Raw genomic sequence first — 18033 nt, 5'->3', positions numbered from 1 at the left:
CATGAGTGACCTATTGAATAATCATTAACTATTCTCAATGGTTGTTGTAGGAAACACATAATAATAAACATGCATCCATTTATTAAATAGGATAGGAACAATACAAACATTACAGAGTTATGGATAGATTAGTAGGAAAATATCAATGGCTGCTTATGTCTAAAATTTCTATTTTATTTAAAATATACATTATCTTTTCTTTTTTGTCTTTTTGAGACAGAGTCTTGCTATGCAGTTCAGGCTGGCCTTGAGCTCACTTTGTAGTCCAGGCTGGTCTTGAACTTGCAATGCTCCTCCTGCCTCAGCCTCCTGAGTGCTGGGATTACAGGTGTGTGCCACCACACCCAGCTTATTCTATTTAAAATAAAATGTTACAGATAAGATTAAAAATACAAATTGATACAGTTATTAGAAGTTAAAATAAATTCTTTTCACTAATAAAAATAGCTTTGGCTGGCATGGTGACGCATAACTATAATCCCAGCATTCTGGGAGCCTGAGGCAGGGATTGCAAGTTTGAGCCCAGCCTGGGAAGCTTAGTAAACAGCAAGACTCTGTCTCAAAAAATGAAAACAAAAACAACAAGGAAAAAAAAAAGCTGGGCGTGGTGGTGCACACGTCTAATCCCAGCACTTGGGGAGGCTGAGGCAGGAGGATCATTGCAAGTTCGAGACCAGCCTGGGTTACAAAGTGAGCTCAAGGCAAGCCTGAACTGCACACATAGTGAGACCCTGTCTCAAAAAAACAAAAAAGAAAAAAAAAAGGACTAGGGATGTTGCTTAATCCCAATTCCTAATGATATTAAAAAAAAAAAAGCTTTGGACTCTTTAGAAGCTTTAATATTATTACCATTTTCAAAGACAAATAAGATTTATTATACTGTTAAAATTTTAAACATAGATAAAAGATTATTACGGTCTCTTTTTTTTGGTACTGGGAATTGAACTCATGACCTAACACTTGCCAGACAGGCGCTGTGCTGCTCAGCTAAATCCCCGGCCCCATAAAGATTATTACCATAGATGATGGAAAAATATATACAAAGTTTTACAATTTAATTTCTGAAATTTATCACATATGCCTAAAATATGCTGACATTTCAAAGTGGTTGCATTTGTTAAAATCAAGTGATTCTCAATATGGTAAAATAGTACTGGGCTTTCTGAAGTGTAAAGGAAATATAGTAATACTGACATAGCAGGGTTGAAATCGCAGAGGTGGGCAAAGATACAAAAGGCAGAAGTTAAAAGCAGAGGTTGGTAGTGTTACAACCAATAATACTAGTACAAAGTATTGGGTAAAGGTGGAAAGTATTTTATACTAAAAAAATGTAATCTACCAAACTATGTATCTATAGATATACATCTATATATATATCTTACTGTAACAAAGTCAATATTAAAATATAAATAAATTTTTTTACCGGGAGTCAAATTCAGTACCTTGTGCTTGCCAGGCAGGCGCTTGTGTGCTGACAGCCCGACAATATTAAAATATATTAACAAGTTCTTTTGTATCTCATATCAAACATGTACAATCCCCAAATATAACTGACAATGTACATCATAAATCATAGTTCAAGTAGAAAATGTAGGATATTAGAGGTTTGAATAACATAATCAATAAACTGTATTTTGGAAATTTAAATAATGTAATGAATAAACTTGATTTAATAGACATATACGGAACTTGAATCCTCAAAACCAGAATGACTGCTTTTTTAAAAAGCCTAAAGAACATTTATGAAAGTTGACTGTTAAAAAAAAATCATTAAAATTTAAAAAGTTGAAACTAAAATATTGACACTGGTCTAAACTTTACATAAAACTGCTTAATGACACTCACAGCAGCGATAGAAGGCTTCTTTCCATCACCAGCAGGAGGATGAGTGACATCTGCTCCCAAAAATATCACTGGTTGCTGGAACACAGAAGGCCTTAAACACATGTTAAAAAGGGTTAGATCATCCATTTATCTGTTTCACACGATTACAACACAACTCCAAGTCACTGATAGAACAAAGGGAGTCCTCTACAGACAGCTTCATAAGCCTATACTACTGTTTTATCCTCTTCAATCAGTCAGTAAAGTAAGAGCTGTCACAACAGGTCTGTCCATTGTCTTGCTGAAGCAGTTCTTTTTTTGTACTAAGAGTGGTGCTAGGGGTTGCAAGGGACAACTGCTGCTAGTGTTCCCTATAACAGCATCAAAATGATAAAAACCGCCTTACATTCATCCACTTTCCTTATGTGTATGGTGCTGGGGACTCAATCCAGGGCTTCATGCATGCTAGCCAAGTGTTCTACCCCTAAACTACATCCACAGTCCTAATCCATCTATTTTTAAAAATGTACTTACGTTTTGTGCCTATGTAATTTCCTACAGAGAAAAAGGATCATTCAACTTTAATTGAAAGGTACTGTGGGAGTCTACTATTCTCCATCTCCTGGCCAAAAGTATAAATTTCAGTCATATATGTATATAGCAAGACCCTTTCTCAAAAAAAAAAAAAAAAAAGAAAAAAGAAAAAAAAAGAAGAAATCTGGCTATGTAGTTCAGGCTGGCCTTGAACTCATGGCGGTCCTCCTGCCTCAGCCCCTCGAGTGCTGGGACTGTAGATGTGTGCCATCACGTCCAGCTCTAACACAGGTCTTACAGTAGTTAAAGACAGTCACAGGGACAAAAATGAAGATATAAGAAGTAATGACTATTTTCATAAGTGAATAGCTTACCTTTGATGAGGTACAAGAATATTATTGATCCCTCCGAGTTTAACATTTATCTTTAGGCACAAATTTGAGAGAGTTTGAGGAGATGTTTTTATTACATTCTTGACTTGAACACACTGGGTAGCCATACCCAAAAGTGTATCTCCTACACGTTTTACCTCTGCTAAAGAACAAATGCAAATACCTCTAGTCAGAAAAAAAGAGCTGAAAGTAAATTTGCTTACTAGAAATAAAGGTCTTCTGTATGTCTCTTGAAACACATCACTGTATTACAAGACACCCAAAATTATACCAATACTAAAGGAATGCTATTGAAATTTAAAGTACACTGCTTTGAAAATTAGCTTAAGTATTTGGCAATAATTTTTTCAACCTTCACCAACATAAAAACAGTATAATCACAATAACTGAAAAAACTATAAAAATACATATATAATATTTTGTTTTAATTTTATTGTGCTCTTTTCCAGTAATTTTCTACATTTGGCACTACAGAGTGAACCCAGGGCCTCATGCATGTTAGGGAGGCATTTTAGCACTGAGCTATGTTATTCTGAGGAAGGATCTTGTTAAGTTGCCCAGGTTTATACCAATGTGCCTGGCTCATTTATGTTATTTCAATGCACTTATACTGTAGTCATACTGTTACTATTACTTTCACTCATGTTCTCTAGCCCTTATTTCAACAATGCAGGTCACCAGGCATGTGGCGCATCAGTAATACCAGAACTTTGAAAGGCTGAAGGAAGAGGATCATAAGCTCAAGCTCAGCTTGGGCAACTTGTGAGACCCTGTCTCAAAATAAAAAAAGGACTGAAGACATAGCTCAGTGTGAAGGCCCTGGATTCAATACCCAATACTGAAAAAAATAAATAAAAGTAGCAGAGGCATTATAGTGTAAATAATAAGAGGCTCCTATTCTTTTCCTCTTCCATAAAGGAAATCTAAGTCTAACTCTTTGCCATAAAGATTCTAGCATACATAACTTCTTACATATAAAAAACACATTGGAAAACATTTTAAAATTAAAACAGAGCATACTATACATTCTGTTTTGCAACTTGTCATTTTCACTTAGTATGGTTCTCAATTTCAATACATATACTGTTCTTATTTATAACACCAGCAGTTATTTTGCTTTCTAGTGCCACAATATATCTAAATCAGACATACACTGACATATTTTTAGGTTGTTTCAGGTTTTCAAATGATGCTATGAATACTAGGCATTATAAAATTTACATGTATTTGCGAATTTAGTAGCATTAAATGTTTTTTTATTGATTTGTACTTTGTTTTAACTACTGGAGAAAGTGGGCATTTTTTCATGTATTATTTTGCTTTTCTTGAGAAATTTTGGTTTATAATCTTTTCTCATTATTATGAAGAGAGTATTTTTCTTTTGTTGAACCAGTCTATATGAACATTTTAACTCGTGTTTATTGTTTCCACTTATATTTTCACATTCTATTATTTTAATTTTAGTGCATTTGTGACACAAAAATCTAAGTTTCATAGTCAAATTAACAATTTTCCTTTATGATTTCTTCTATCCTTTCTAAAATTAAATGGTTTTACTCCAGTAATTTGAAAATTAGATTTTCTTCATGTTTTTCATGATTCAGTGATTGCTATTTAACTTATTAATCTCATAAAACTTTACAATGGTACCTCAGTTGATGAACTGAATTTTCTTCACAGTTCTAGTCACAAACTGAACTGGATGAGAACTGAATCAAATTTCCCCGTAAGGTCAACAATGAACCTAACACCAGTGAATTTGACTCTGTTCTTGTCCAACTCAGTTTGTGACGAGAACCATGGAAACAATCAAGTCTGTGAACCAAGGTACCACTGTATTTTGTTTATAATCATATATAAGGGTTAGATATTCTAATTTCATAGGTGCTGAAATAAAAGTTTAGCACAATTAAGAAATTCAGCCACATCACAGACAGTATAATTGGCAATAACCTGAATATTTCATAACTCAGTCTAATTTCAGAGCCTTTTTCTGAGAAGATCTTACTATGTTGTCCAGGTTGGTCTCAAACTCATGAGCTCAAGTGATTCTCTTCCCTCAGTCTCTCAAGTATCTAGCACTACTGATGTATGTCACCATGCCCACTTCAGCTACCAAAAATTTTTTTCAGGGTCTCTTCCTGAACTGCTTAGTTTACTAGTTTAAAACTAAGAGCTGGGTGTGGTGGCATATGCCTGTAATCCCAGCACTTGGGAGGTTGAGGCAGGTGGATCTTGGTGAGTTGGAGGGCAGCCTGAATTACACAGTGAGTTCAAGCCCAGCCTGAACTACAGAGTGAGACCTTGTTTCAAAAAACAAAATCAAAACATAACACTAAGATGGTTTTAAATAAAACAAAACACTAAATGGTTTTAAATAATATAATATAATATAAAATGTATTTTGGCATTTGAAAGTTTTAGGATGTATAATCTTAAAATAAGTATTAAGCACTTATGGAAAAATGGGAACTTTCTGGCGTATTTTTTATGGTACTGGGGATTTAAGTCAGGCCTTATGAATGCTAGGCAAGGACCACACCACTGACCTACCTCCACCCCTGCACCCTAGCACTGAAAAATGCAGTTTTAAGATATCCTTACCATATACTGGCGTTTTCCCAGGCAGGATGACAATAATGAGCTGTAGGCCAGAATATGTATTCTTGAGATGCCGAAACATGGGCTCTACGCTGTCTGCCCCCTGTGCATATTTGCAGAAACATGGCTGACCCTGGATCGGCATCCCCGCATCCTTAGAAATTTTACGCAGCTGGTCTGTGAAACCCCTAGAAGGAGAAATCTTTAGATATAAAAGCTTTATCTAGGCCTGAGGATGTAGATCAGTTCTAGAGGGCTTGTTTAGCATGCATGAGACAATGGGTTTAATTCCCAGTTATTTCCAAAATAAAACAAACAACTCACCCCCAACCTTTAAGTAATCATCAAAACAAAATAGTAAAGGAAAGTTTGGGGAAAGAATGAAGGATGGAACAAAAATCTGTGTATGGCCAGGGATGTAGCTCAGCAGCACAGCACCTGCCTGGCAAGTGTGAGGTCCTGAATCGATTCTCAGTACAAAAAATAGAAGAGAAAAAGAAAAGACAAGACAAGACATCTGTATATCTCATACAGAATGTAAGTAGTCACCAGATGACTGACACTAAGGACAATGGTGGGCTAGTATCTGGACTACTGTATGCCTGAAACCATGGGTAGTACTGAACCTAGAATTTCATGCCTTTGCAGCAAAACTAGCACAAATATATTTTTCTTCACAATTTCATGGATTAAAAAAAATTATTCTTACCATAGATCTTACCAACCTTAAATGAATTTTTTCTTTTATTAAGTTGAGAACATTTAGCTTTCTCTTTGGCCTACCCAAATTGCCAGCGTTACTATTCTCATACTTTGGATAATTAAGTGTAACAAGAGTTATTTTAGAGAGTGGTTTCTGTAGTATAGTGGTTACCACATTTACCTCACCACGGTTATTTGAACTAAGTACTATGACAGCTGATCTATTAATCCAGCTAGTAACATAATGCTAAGTGGGTAACACATATGACATGGGCACACTGGACAAGATGATTCAAATCCCAGGTAGGGTGTAATGGAGTGGTGTAGGACAGTACAAATTTCCATCACACTATTCAGAATGGCAGATGACTTAAAACTTAGAAGTTTAATTATTTCTTGAATTTTCCACCTAACATTTTTGGATTACATTTGACCATTGATTACCGAAACTATGCAAAGTGAAACTATAAATAAGGGGAGAGACTCACTGTGTTCTGCAAGCTAAAACATACAGTTATATGACATTCTGTTGTTTAAAGGGGCATTAGGAATATTCCTCTATCAGGAATAGAGTATGCTGGTTAAGTGCTCAGGTCTAGAGTCAGCACAGGGAGTTTCAATCCTAGTCCTGCTATTTTCTAGCTATCAAATTTTATTTTCAATTTTCTTAAGATAGGGTCACGCTATATAGCTCAGGTGGGCTTCGAACTCATGATCCTCAGCCTCTAGAGTGCTGGGATTACAGGTATGTGGCACCAATATTGCCAGACTGATGAAGCAGGCATTTTCCATGAAGAACTACATAGGACTGGAAATAGGAAAACAGGCCAGAGAAATAGAGGAAATAAAGTGCTTTAATTTCTTAATCCAGAATATCTAAAAAATGGAGTCAAAGAATGTAAGAGGCAAGTGAAAGATACTGAATGCCATTTGTTCTGAGTGTCATTCTTTGTCAGAGATGCCTAAATGTTTTGAAGTAAAGATAGTCACAAGCAGAGCTGGTATTCTTTCACAACAGCACAACTCCTCAAACAAATGTGATAGCAAAAGCTACTGAGATTGTGTGGGAGTCTCAAAGGAGAAGAAATAGATCAAGAAGAGGAAAAGGAGCCAAAAAAAGAAAGGATAAAAAAGAACCAGAAGCCAAGACAGGGAAGGACATAAAGAAGGTAGTCAACTGTATTTACTGCTGTGTACAAGAAAACTGGTGGGTTGATGAGACTATCATTTGAATTTTAAGTGTAAAGAGGCAGGAGATCTTCCAGGAGCTAATGCTGGCAGAGCTCTAAGCTTTCAAGGGAGGAGAGCCAGGGAAAATCTGCAAGCCTGAAGGATAAGTAAAATAAAAATTGCAACCAGGTGTAGAGGTGCCTGCCTGTGGTCTCAGCTACTGGACAGGCTGAAGCAAGATGATCATTTCAAAGCCAGAATACTGTAAGTATGTCCGTCTGCATGCACATATGTGTGTATGTAAGTGTGTGTCTATTGGTGTCTGTTATTTTGAGACAAGTCTCACCATATCGCCCAAGCTGGCCTTGAACTCTTGATTTTCCTGTCTCAACCTCGTGAACTCTGGTATTATATGTGTGCCACCATACTTGGCTCAAGACCCCAGCTCTTTAAAAAAACAAACAAATGACCCAAAACAAAATTAAACCTTCAGATTTTATTCTTTTTTTCCATGTGGGGTTGGGGGAGAGGTGGGCAGAGTCTTGCTGTGTTGCCTATCTGGCCTCTAACTCTTAGGGTCAAGAGATAATATTGACTCAGCTTCCCCAGTAGTTGGGATAACAGGTACCTGATAAAAACTGCAGAGTTTGATTTGTTTTGTTTTGTTGGTGGTATTGGGGATTGAACTCAAGTCTTTTGCACTGAGCTACAAACCTGGGCCTTTTCATTTTATACGATTTTGCTAAACTGCCCAGCATGGCTTGAATTTATAATCTTGTCTCAGCTTCCCAGAATGCTGGGATTACAGGCATGCCATGCCTAATTAAAAGCTGATGATTAAAAAAATTTGTTTGAATAGAAAATTGTCGAGCAATTATAAGTTAGAGGAAAGAATCTGAGGAAAAGGAGAATGTGACAGAGATAAAGGCCCTATTTTGCAAAGTAAAGAAGCAGAAATGAGTTTAATCACTCAAGAACCTCACCAGAAAAATAGGGACCTATATGGTAGGTAGGTTCTATCACCTCTATTTTACAAAGATAAAATCTGAAGAATAAGGAGATTAAATAAATTACCCATGGAAATAAAGCCTGGAAGTGGCAAAGACTGGAATTAAACCTACTATTAGCCATCAAAAGAAAATAATGCTGGGGCTGGGGATTTAGCTCAGCGGCAAAGCGCCTGCCTGGCAAGCGCAAGGTCGTGAGTTCGGTTCCCGGTACCGGAGAAAAACCAAAAAACCAAAAAAAAAAAAAAAAAAAAAAAAAAAAAAAAAAAAGAAAATAATGCTGCTGTTACACCACATAAACTGGCTTACTGGGATATCAAAAAGCATGAACCCATGACTTTTACTAAGACTAATGAATTTGGAAATTTTCATCACGCTATCAAGATAACATTTTTTAAAGTTCAGTGGCAATGTGGAGACGATGTTTTTGGACCATGAGATGAGTAATTTAAAACCTAAGCACAGCCTGTAATTCCAGCACTTACAAGGCTGAGGCAGGAGGATCACCGTGAGTTTGAGGCCATCCTGGGCTACACAGTGAGACAGGTCAGCCTGAACTATATAGTGAGACCCTATCTCAAAAAACCAAAAGCAAAAGCAAACCAAACCAAACCAAAAAACATCCAAACAACTCACCAAAAACAAATAACCCCCAACCTAAGCACAAAAAGGTCTCCAAATCAAAGTAACAATATGCCTTACTTTAGTATTTCTTCTCTGCACTGCCTCTGTGTGGCAAAACAAGCAATGGCCCACATTTTAATTTCAACTCCTGTGTGGAACTGTTTTCCACGCATGTCCCACACACCATGGCTTGGTGTTGCTACTGTCCGGTTCTATGGAAGAAGAAAGAAATAATATGGCAAAGCAATAACAGAAACTTAATATATTTTAATGAACTGAAAATAAGCATTTCAAGTTGCTGAACTGATATATTTCTGATAGTCTACACAGAATTGGCTGTTTAAAGCCAATATCATTTATACTTTTTTTGGGTCTTTTTTGGGGTTTTTTGAGACAGAGTCTCACTCTGTAGTTCAGGCTGGCCTTGAACTCATTATATAGCCCAGGCTGGCCTCAAACTTGCAGCAATACCCTTGCCTCAGTCTCCTGAGTGCTGACATTACAGGTGTGGACCACCACACTTGGGTATATTTTTAACATAAAAAAATTCTGAACTCAAGCAAAGGCATTCACCTTGAAATAGGAAAATACATTGTTGGAACAATAAAACACTTCCTAAATTCTAGACTTAGGGAGGATGTCCTCTCCATTCTCTCAAACTACAAGTACATGATTAAAACATTATATAGAGGATTTACCCGTCCTCCATACTGGAGCATAGGTGCTGGAAGTACGCGTCCGGTTACATGGGCCATTTCATCCCGAACTTTAAATTGAAACTCCTGAACAAATGGATCTGTTTCATAATTTGCACTTCTTACCTAATAACAGGAAAGTTGGTAGTTACTCTCAAAATTCCTCTAGATCTACTACTTTACTCCTTTTTTTTGTTTTTGTCTTTTTGAGATAGGATCTCACTATGCAATTCAGGCTGGCCTCTAACTCACAGCGATCCTCCTCCCTCAGCCTCCCAAGTGCTGGGATGACAGGCATGGGCCATCATACCCAGCTTACTTTACTCATTTGGACTCTTTTTTTCCTTTACTATGTCAACTATGTTTTGTAATAGGTCTACTCAATGGCACCCTAAGTACAGAGCCAAAAGTCTTAACCTAGGGATCATAGGTTATGAACTGACTGCAGCAAGTCTGGGAACCTCTTTGTAATTTAAAAAAATATATAAATGAACATATTAGGGTGAATAATAAAATTTTATGTAAAGTTTGAAAGGAAACATTAAAATCCCTCACTTTTTTTTTTTTGGTATTGTCAACTGAACTCAGGACTTTGAGCTTGCCAGGCAGGCACTGCACCTGGGCTATATCCCTGGATTAAACTCCCAATGCTTGCTTTCCTCTTTTCTTTTCCTCTTCTGTTCTACCCTCTTTTGATGGGAGGGCTCAAACTCAGAGTTTTGAGCATAGCAGGCAGTGTTCTACCACAGCTCCAGCTTCTAACACCTTTTTCATAACGAAACTAATTGCTTTACAATTTACACATATTTACTTCATTATTTTCAGATCAATAGTACCATATTACCATATAAAATTTATCTAATGGGTCAGACTGGAAACAGGTAAGAAAGCCAGTACGAGTTGACTTATAGTTTATAAATTGTATATAATGTATCTATACATACAATCAAAGAGAGTTTAAAGTTATTCAGTGTTCTATCTTACATTCATGCTTCTAACATAAGAGCTGATTTTCAAAATATTTATTTGTTCTCAGGGTGAAGGTCAAACAAAATTACAAAAAAGAAGGCAGTGTTCAAATCTGAATAAAAATCCATTTAGAAAACATGTAATCTAAATATATGTACTCCTGTTGTATGTTACTATGGTTCTATAGTAAAGATATGAAGAATAACAATTACTGTTTAAGAAGACTTGCTGGGTAATATACTTGGTGCTAAATGCTTAGTAATTTTCATAATTATCTTAGGGTCATAAATGTAGATCTTTTATAATGTGCATTTTACAGAGGATAAAACTGAAGCTTAGGAAAGTCAAAAGACATGTTACAACTATAATATGATAATACTAACAGTAAGCGGAGAAGCAAAACTTAGAACTCAGGGATGTTAGTCTCGTTTGTTCTTTTAACAACTACAGAGTCTTGTCAGTCTGAATAGTTAAGCTATGGCAATGTATTAGAACTGCTAATTATTGAGATTTTATAGATACAGATGTCAACGTCCCTTAAAGGTTCTGGTAACACTTTTAAGCATTATTATGGCAGAATTAGAGAAAAATCCAGGATGAGAACCCATCTATATTTTTCTAATTTAAAATATAATGACTTTCATTTATTCTTTACAAAATTGTAAGAAAAAAAGGTCTTTCTTGATAACTCACGTATAAAATGAGAGAGTTAGTTCTGTAATATTTTCTCAGTAATTTCTAACACTGCTTCTGAAAGTGTTACTAAGCTGTTTTGGGAAATACTTATTATTTTATAATTTTTCCCTACTGAGGCAAAATAGTATTCAAAAGAGTGAAATAAGATCCAAGTGCCAAAAAAAAAAAAAAAAAAAAATCCAAGTGCCCCTTTATTTTTAATGTTTCCTATTTCATTAGTTTCTAAAAATTAAAAAAAAAAAAAAAAAAAAAAAGAAATGAAATGGTGCCTGGGGATGTAGCCAGGTAATAGAGGACCTGACTTGCCTACATGGGGTACTAGGTTAAATCCCCAGTACTGGACTAAAAGAAAAGATGACACTGTAGTTTTTATTGTGTACAATATGATATTTTAAGTACACGTAACACTGTGGAATGGGACCATCACTTTTATCAAACAGCATTGGTAACTCCCACAATGAGACTTTATTTAGACTGTACAGCTGCCAGTCTGATATGAGACCTAAACAATCTGAGACAGAGCATTAAGACTCAGTAGATCTAGTCATAACACCTTGACGCTTTCTCTTTTCCCACCTCTCGCTTAGCAAGAGCTTCCAATTCACCAACTTAAACCGTTAGTTTTTAACAGAAGTTGTTCTCTGAGTCTAATTAAGAGTTAGAAGGACTTGACCTTTCTCATATAATAGTTATCCCCAAATCCCTAGAAAAAACTAAACAAACCAAAACTGGATTAGACTATTCCATTTCCTTTCAATTCTGACAGTCTGCCAGGCATGGTAGCGCACACCTGTAATCCCAGTACTCGGGAGCTGAGGTAGGAGGATTGCCGTGAATTTGAGATCTGCCTGAGCTACATAAGTAAGTTCAAGGTCAGCAAGCTCCTGTCACAGAAAAACATTCTTGTTCATATACTAACAGTATGAACTGTTAGTAAGGAATGGACTAGTAAGAACATTTATTTTAGTAGCTCACCCTAATTTTTTTGGTGGTACTGAGGTGCTTTATCTCCTGCCCTACATATGTATGCATGTATGTATTTGGTTTTTTGACAGTCTCATTCTATAGTTCAGGCTGGCTTTGAACTCATGGTTATCCTCCTGCCTCAGCCTCCCGAGTGCTATGTTTTAAAATTCTGGGACAGAGTCTCATTAAATTGCCCAGGTTAGCCTCAAACGTTTGATCTCCCTGCCTCAACCTCCTGAGTAGCTGTGATTATAGGCATAAACCACCGTGCTTGGCTCCCATTATGCATTAAATTCCCATTTCTAGGGTTAAGTACTAACCAATCTGCTAATTTCCTCTTGTCTATCTGGTGCAGATCTTGCTGTTGCCTTGATCATAGTAGAAGTCTGATTGTCTGTTAGCTTTTTGATACATCGTTGCCCTGCCACAATATTACAGACCTAAAAACAGAAAAAGAAAAATATATATATATATTTTATTAGTTCTCAATAAAAATGTTAAACCTACTTCATTAAGAATTCTTTTTAAAAATACATCTTATGTAAAAAGGCAGTGAACAAAACTACTTTTAGAGTATATTACAACTAGGATAAATGTACATGGGATAAAAAGACTGAAAGACACAAAAATGCTAATAATGATTATGGTATATATAATAGTGATTATATACAGTGGTATGATTATGGACGAATATTTTGCATGTTATTTCTTTTGATTAAAATGGAGAATAAATTAAAATATAAAAACCCAAATACTAAAATAAGTATGAGTTATAGACCATAAAAGACCACCAAAGAATGATGAATAGGAAGATGTTCATAAAGAACACAAAGACATTACTTCTAGTGGCAGGTAGGTATGCTTCTGTTCCTGCCCCACTTGCAGACAGGGAAGGTGTGGGTACTTCAGCTGAAGTGTATACTTTTCTCTGAAGTACTGTGCTACTGTTCTTTCCACAGTTTGGCCATTTTCTAACTGTAAAGGAAAGCTGGAAAGAAAAAAAATAAACATAAGCAACTCTTATCCCACTATGAACCAGCCTAACTCCCAACCCACTCAACCCAGAGCAAGGTGCCTCACATCACCACTGCTCTGGCAAACACCAGCTTTTCTTACGTTTGATGACTGGCAGGCCTTCTTGTTACATTACAAACACGGTACTTCCGTCTCATTGTTCCACAATGAGTCACTTCAACTTTTAGACCTGTTCCCAACAAGAAAATGTAGGTTACAGAACTATCACCTCCAAAATATCCACATTTAGAAAGCCTGTTAACTACTTTAAAAACTCAATTCTGATCAGACAGAAAATCTGTGATACGAGCAATGTGACATTAACAAATTTTACGTATAACATTGCTGATAACTGTTACAATTATGGTAGACCCAATGTCAAACTTTTTCCTTATTCTAGCAAGCTCCACATAATAAAAGGCAATCATAAAATTAGCAAAGAGCAAGGGACACAGTTCTCCATTAATAAAAACTCTGTTACAATAAATTCAGGTATTTCTGCTAGGAGAGGGGAGAAGGAATGAAAGGGTAGTTGCACTAATTCTCCAGATAGTTTATAACCTTTAAAGTATGTGATATTCAAATAGCCCATTTATCACATACTAATTGAAAAAAATCAGAATTTCATAAAAAGGAAATCCTTCAAAGATGTATAAAGCAGGAAGAAAAAAAATGTCAGGCCTCTTTAACTTAAGCAGAGCAAGTTTTATTGAGGTATAATATAGTGACACAGCTCTTTTATAGTTATGGATTATTACAAATCAAAAGTAACAAAAATAATTCCTAAAACAGGAATTTGTAAGCCCTTTGAGAATCTGGTGAAAGCAATAAACTCTGAGAAAAATGCGCATACACATAATTTAGCACATGGTTTTATTAACCCTGTAGTCTATATGGCCCTTACGGGTTCAAGAATCCCAGACTACCTCTAGAACGTGAGGAAATGGGATTTAAATCTGCTGAATTTTAGGGGGATGAGTTTTCATAAGTAGTGCTGTTAAAGAGAACTTTCTGAGATGACAGAATGTTCTACATATGAGCTAATATGATAATCATTAGTAATGTTTTATTGAGCATGTGAAATGCGGTTAATGTGCCTGAGAAACTAAAATTTTAATTTCACTTAATTTTGATTAATTTAAATACCTATCTTTGGCTAATGGCTGCTCTATTGGTCAGTCTTGGAGCTACCTAGAAAAAAGTTAAAAAACAGACATAGGGTGACTATTGGTCACAGATAAGCAACTCATTTATAAAGTTTGGCTTGGACTCCAGAGTGTCAAAACCTACAGTGGTATAGATGGAGGACAATTTTAGGTCCTAGACAGAATTTATGGTTATTACTCTTTATGTCTGTAATTCCTATAGTGTAGTAGTTCTCAACTTGGGGCAATTTTGCTCCCAAGAGAACATGTGTCTGGAGAAAAAAAATTTTTGCCTCTACTGGGGATTGAACCCAGGGCTGTGTACATTAAGCAAATACTCTACCACTAAGTTAACCTCGAGATATTTTTTGACTGTTACAACCTGGGGGATGCCTAGTGGCAGCTAGTGGGTATAAGCCAAGGATATTCCTAAATATCCAGAATATACAGAACAGCACTACCTCTGTCCCAACAAAGAATTATCTAGGCCACAATGTCAACAGTGTCAAGGTTGAGCAGCCCTCCTACAGCATAATTTACTTTCTTATCTAATAAGTAACAGTAGTACTAAACATAAAGTTCATTCACAGTAAATGATATTTTCTTCTGATATAACAGCACAAATTAAGATGCTAAGTGGATATTCTTAGTTCAGACTGGCACGGGTTTTTCTTAAAAAGTACTCCTAATTGAATAGTGAGAACTATTTTTTACCTGTATAAAACTAAAATTTCAGATCAGTTGCAGAATTTACTATGCCTTTGTATTATAAAGGAGACTAGACAATACAAAGGAAACCCTTATAAAAAGGAAATAATATTGTACCAATAATATGAAGTAAAGCAAGATGTAAAAATATGTTTATGGGGAAACACAACAGTATGTTTAAAGCAAATTTGTTACTTGCTGAACTTGTTTTCAAGTTTCTCCTCTGTTATAAAATACTGACAAGGTTCTATATACGTACAAAATAAACTTTTACCAAAAGTAAGTTGGTATTTTTATATACATATGGTACTTTTGCCACACACTTTCCCCAATATTTCTGCTGTTTAATTACCCTAAATTTTGGATAAAAAAAACTAATCCAAAGTTATTACCAGATATTTGGGAAAAGATTCAACTGGAATAAAATGAATATACTAAAAATATATTCATTGTAGCAGTCTGTATCAATATGTAACAGTTATCAAGTTCCTCATACTAGCTAAAATACTAAACCCAAATAGATAGCACAGAGTACAAAGCTCTCATTCTCTTGAATTACTGTGGTAGGAGTACATAATATCCTTTATTTTTATTTTTTTTTTGGTACCGGGAATTGAACTCAGGACCTTGTGCTTGCCAGGCAGGCGCTTATGTCACTGAGCTATATCCCTGGACCTCGTGATATACTTTAAAGAGCCCTCTTTTTTTAAGTCTTCTTGACATTGAATGGAGAAATAAAAATCACTGGTCTGTCAATTAAATCCAACTCAGATTTTCCTACCCAAAATCTAAGATCACAGAATTAGACCTCAAAATCTAGGGAGCTAGCAAAGAAGTAAAAAATTTTAAAAATGCACTAGATAGTTCTCTGTCCCATGCCCCACCCCAAGCCCTCCATCCAACCAAAATTTTTGCCTTTAATAAATATTTAACCTATAAACTTGGCTTTACCTTCACTATAACATCAACTTTATAATGCTTTCTAGTCATTTTTTCAGTCATTTCTTTGGGCCCCTGAGCAGTTGAAGTTAAGACCGAGTCCATGCTCTCCGGGCAGCAGCTGAATCCTTGTTCTGTACATCTTGTATTTTCTGTGATAGAGTGGTGATATGAGTTGATTGCATAGTTACCAAAAAATAATGTAAGTGATTTCATGATATCAGAGGTGGTAACTAAGCAGCAACTCCAATGGAAACCATAGCATTTAGATGATCACACATATAAAATGGTAGGTAATGTAGTAACCTCCTGATAATGCTAACTGCAGTTAATACAGATTATGAAAGGACAATGGTATGACTGCAAAACAGTTACATTTAACAGTTTCTTATTTGGGCACTTAAATTACTTGAAATAAATAAATGCTTTTTTTTTAAAGCAGGAAGGATTTTCCTTTAATATTTTATTACAGTGTTTCTTTTCTGGCTACCACAGAATGGCAAAGAATGAATGATTACTGGAGCAAGCAGGATGTATTCAGCTACTCTAACTGATTTGGGGACTGAGAGATGGTCAGTGAACAAACTTGAATACTTCATTCAAACAACAAGCTGAAAGATATCTGCAACAAACAGGTAAAATCTTAAAAACAATATAATTATTTTTGGCTATTTAAAGAGCTAATAGTATATGATACTCATACTGATTAGAGAATATCTTATTTCTTTGCATGCCTAAATAATAAACTAAATACAGTGGAGTCACATTTTAAATCAAAATTCAGTTCTAAAATTACCAACAAGGCAAGAATTGTACATAATCAAAACAGTACATAATCATAATCTTTTAAAAATCCCTTAGCTGGGGATATAGCTCAGTGGCATAAGTGCCTGCCTAGCAAGCGCAAGGTCCTGAGTTCGGTTGTTGGTACCAAAAAAGTAAAAAATAAATAATAATCCTTTAAATTTAAGTTTGAGACCAGCCTGGGCTACAAAGTGAGCTCAAGGCCAGCATGAACTGCGTAGTGAGCCCTGTCTCAAAAAAGACAAAAAAAAGCCTTTAAATTGATGATACAGCACACGTGTGTTTGGAGAAAAAACTGCATATGTACTGTATATTTAAATGTATTTAGAAATGGACATATATAACACACATAAAATATAAATTTTAGGATACTATTAAAATTATTTTTTCTTTTTCTTCTTGGGAGACGACAGAGATATGAATTTAGGTGAGCTGAATGTACATACGATGCAACACCACTGTACAAATTTTTGGTACTAAGTAAAATAGGCAAAAATCAATGGCCAACTCTATGTTTACCAAATTGCTAAGTTATAACTCTAGAATAATACATGAAATAGGTTAGTCCCATACATTACATTTTCAAAGGAGTAAAATTTAAAAATATCATTTCAGAAAAGTAAGAAAGTCATTATATTACAATATATTCAAAGAATGATTCTACTCCTATAGTAATAGTATGTTTTTGGAATAAGTTTTCTACTTTTAACAGTAAGCATTATCCCATGAGACACTCTTGTCCTTTCAGCTAGAAAGTATAAAGAAAAAATCAACTACTTATTGATGCTAATTCCATTACTTGGCATATCTTTCATTAAACATTACCCAAATTGAATTTAATGTAACACTTTATAATTCATCTACATTTCTACCAGTAGTAAATTTTAATTATAAAAACATTTCAGTAAGAGTTATTATATCCATACATTTTATAGTTAAGTTGTTCTAAATGCTAATTAACTCACCTTTTATCTCTTTGGTGAATTTTACCCGATGAGAATCAGTCAGAGGTCTTGGTTGCTCATCAATATTATGAATGTCAAGAACTTCACACATGAACTGAATTACAGGTTGTGCTTTGTAGAAGGCAGTGGCAGAAACTAAGGGGAAAAAAACCACAAATAGTACAGATTAATATTTCTCTAAAAAATTCAGAAGCTTCAGCTTAGGCTCCATGATCATTAACTATCTATAGGGGTAAAACTTGAAATAAATAAATGCTTATTTTTAAAGCAGGAAGGAT

General features: G+C 35.3%; 1 protein-coding gene across 7 annotated transcripts in view; it reads right to left on the bottom strand.

Annotated features, from left to right (window-relative positions):
- Positions 1-18033, bottom strand: part of Ago3 (argonaute RISC catalytic component 3) — a 131243-nt gene that overhangs the window by 28988 nt on the left and 84222 nt on the right. For 6 of the 7 annotated variants that reach the window (XR_262685.2, XM_005395164.2, XM_013519529.1 and 3 more), the window contains 9 exons: positions 17756-17890; positions 13297-13384; positions 13021-13168; positions 12501-12620; positions 9553-9675; positions 8933-9066; positions 5355-5539; positions 2733-2892; positions 1846-1936 (listed from right to left, as the gene is read on the bottom strand). Coding sequence is in view for 6 of the 7 variants with exons in the window: in XM_005395164.2 (XP_005395221.1) it covers positions 1846-1936; positions 2733-2892; positions 5355-5539; positions 8933-9066; positions 9553-9675; positions 12501-12620; positions 13021-13168; positions 13297-13384; positions 17756-17890 (1184 nt within the window). In the remaining variant the exon portion in view is untranslated. The remainder of the gene's footprint in view (positions 1-1845; positions 1937-2732; positions 2893-5354; positions 5540-8932; positions 9067-9552; positions 9676-12500; positions 12621-13020; positions 13169-13296; positions 13385-17755; positions 17891-18033) is intronic. The other variant, XM_013519526.1, reaches the window with a different exon arrangement.

Source organism: Chinchilla lanigera, unplaced genomic scaffold (assembly GCF_000276665.1).
Source record: "Chinchilla lanigera isolate Chin_1 unplaced genomic scaffold, ChiLan1.0 scaffold00051, whole genome shotgun sequence".
In the NCBI taxonomy this organism is placed as follows: Eukaryota; Metazoa; Chordata; class Mammalia; order Rodentia; family Chinchillidae; genus Chinchilla; species Chinchilla lanigera.
The sequence above is the reverse complement of the archived record's forward strand: the minus strand, read 5'-3'. Positions and strand labels throughout refer to the sequence as shown.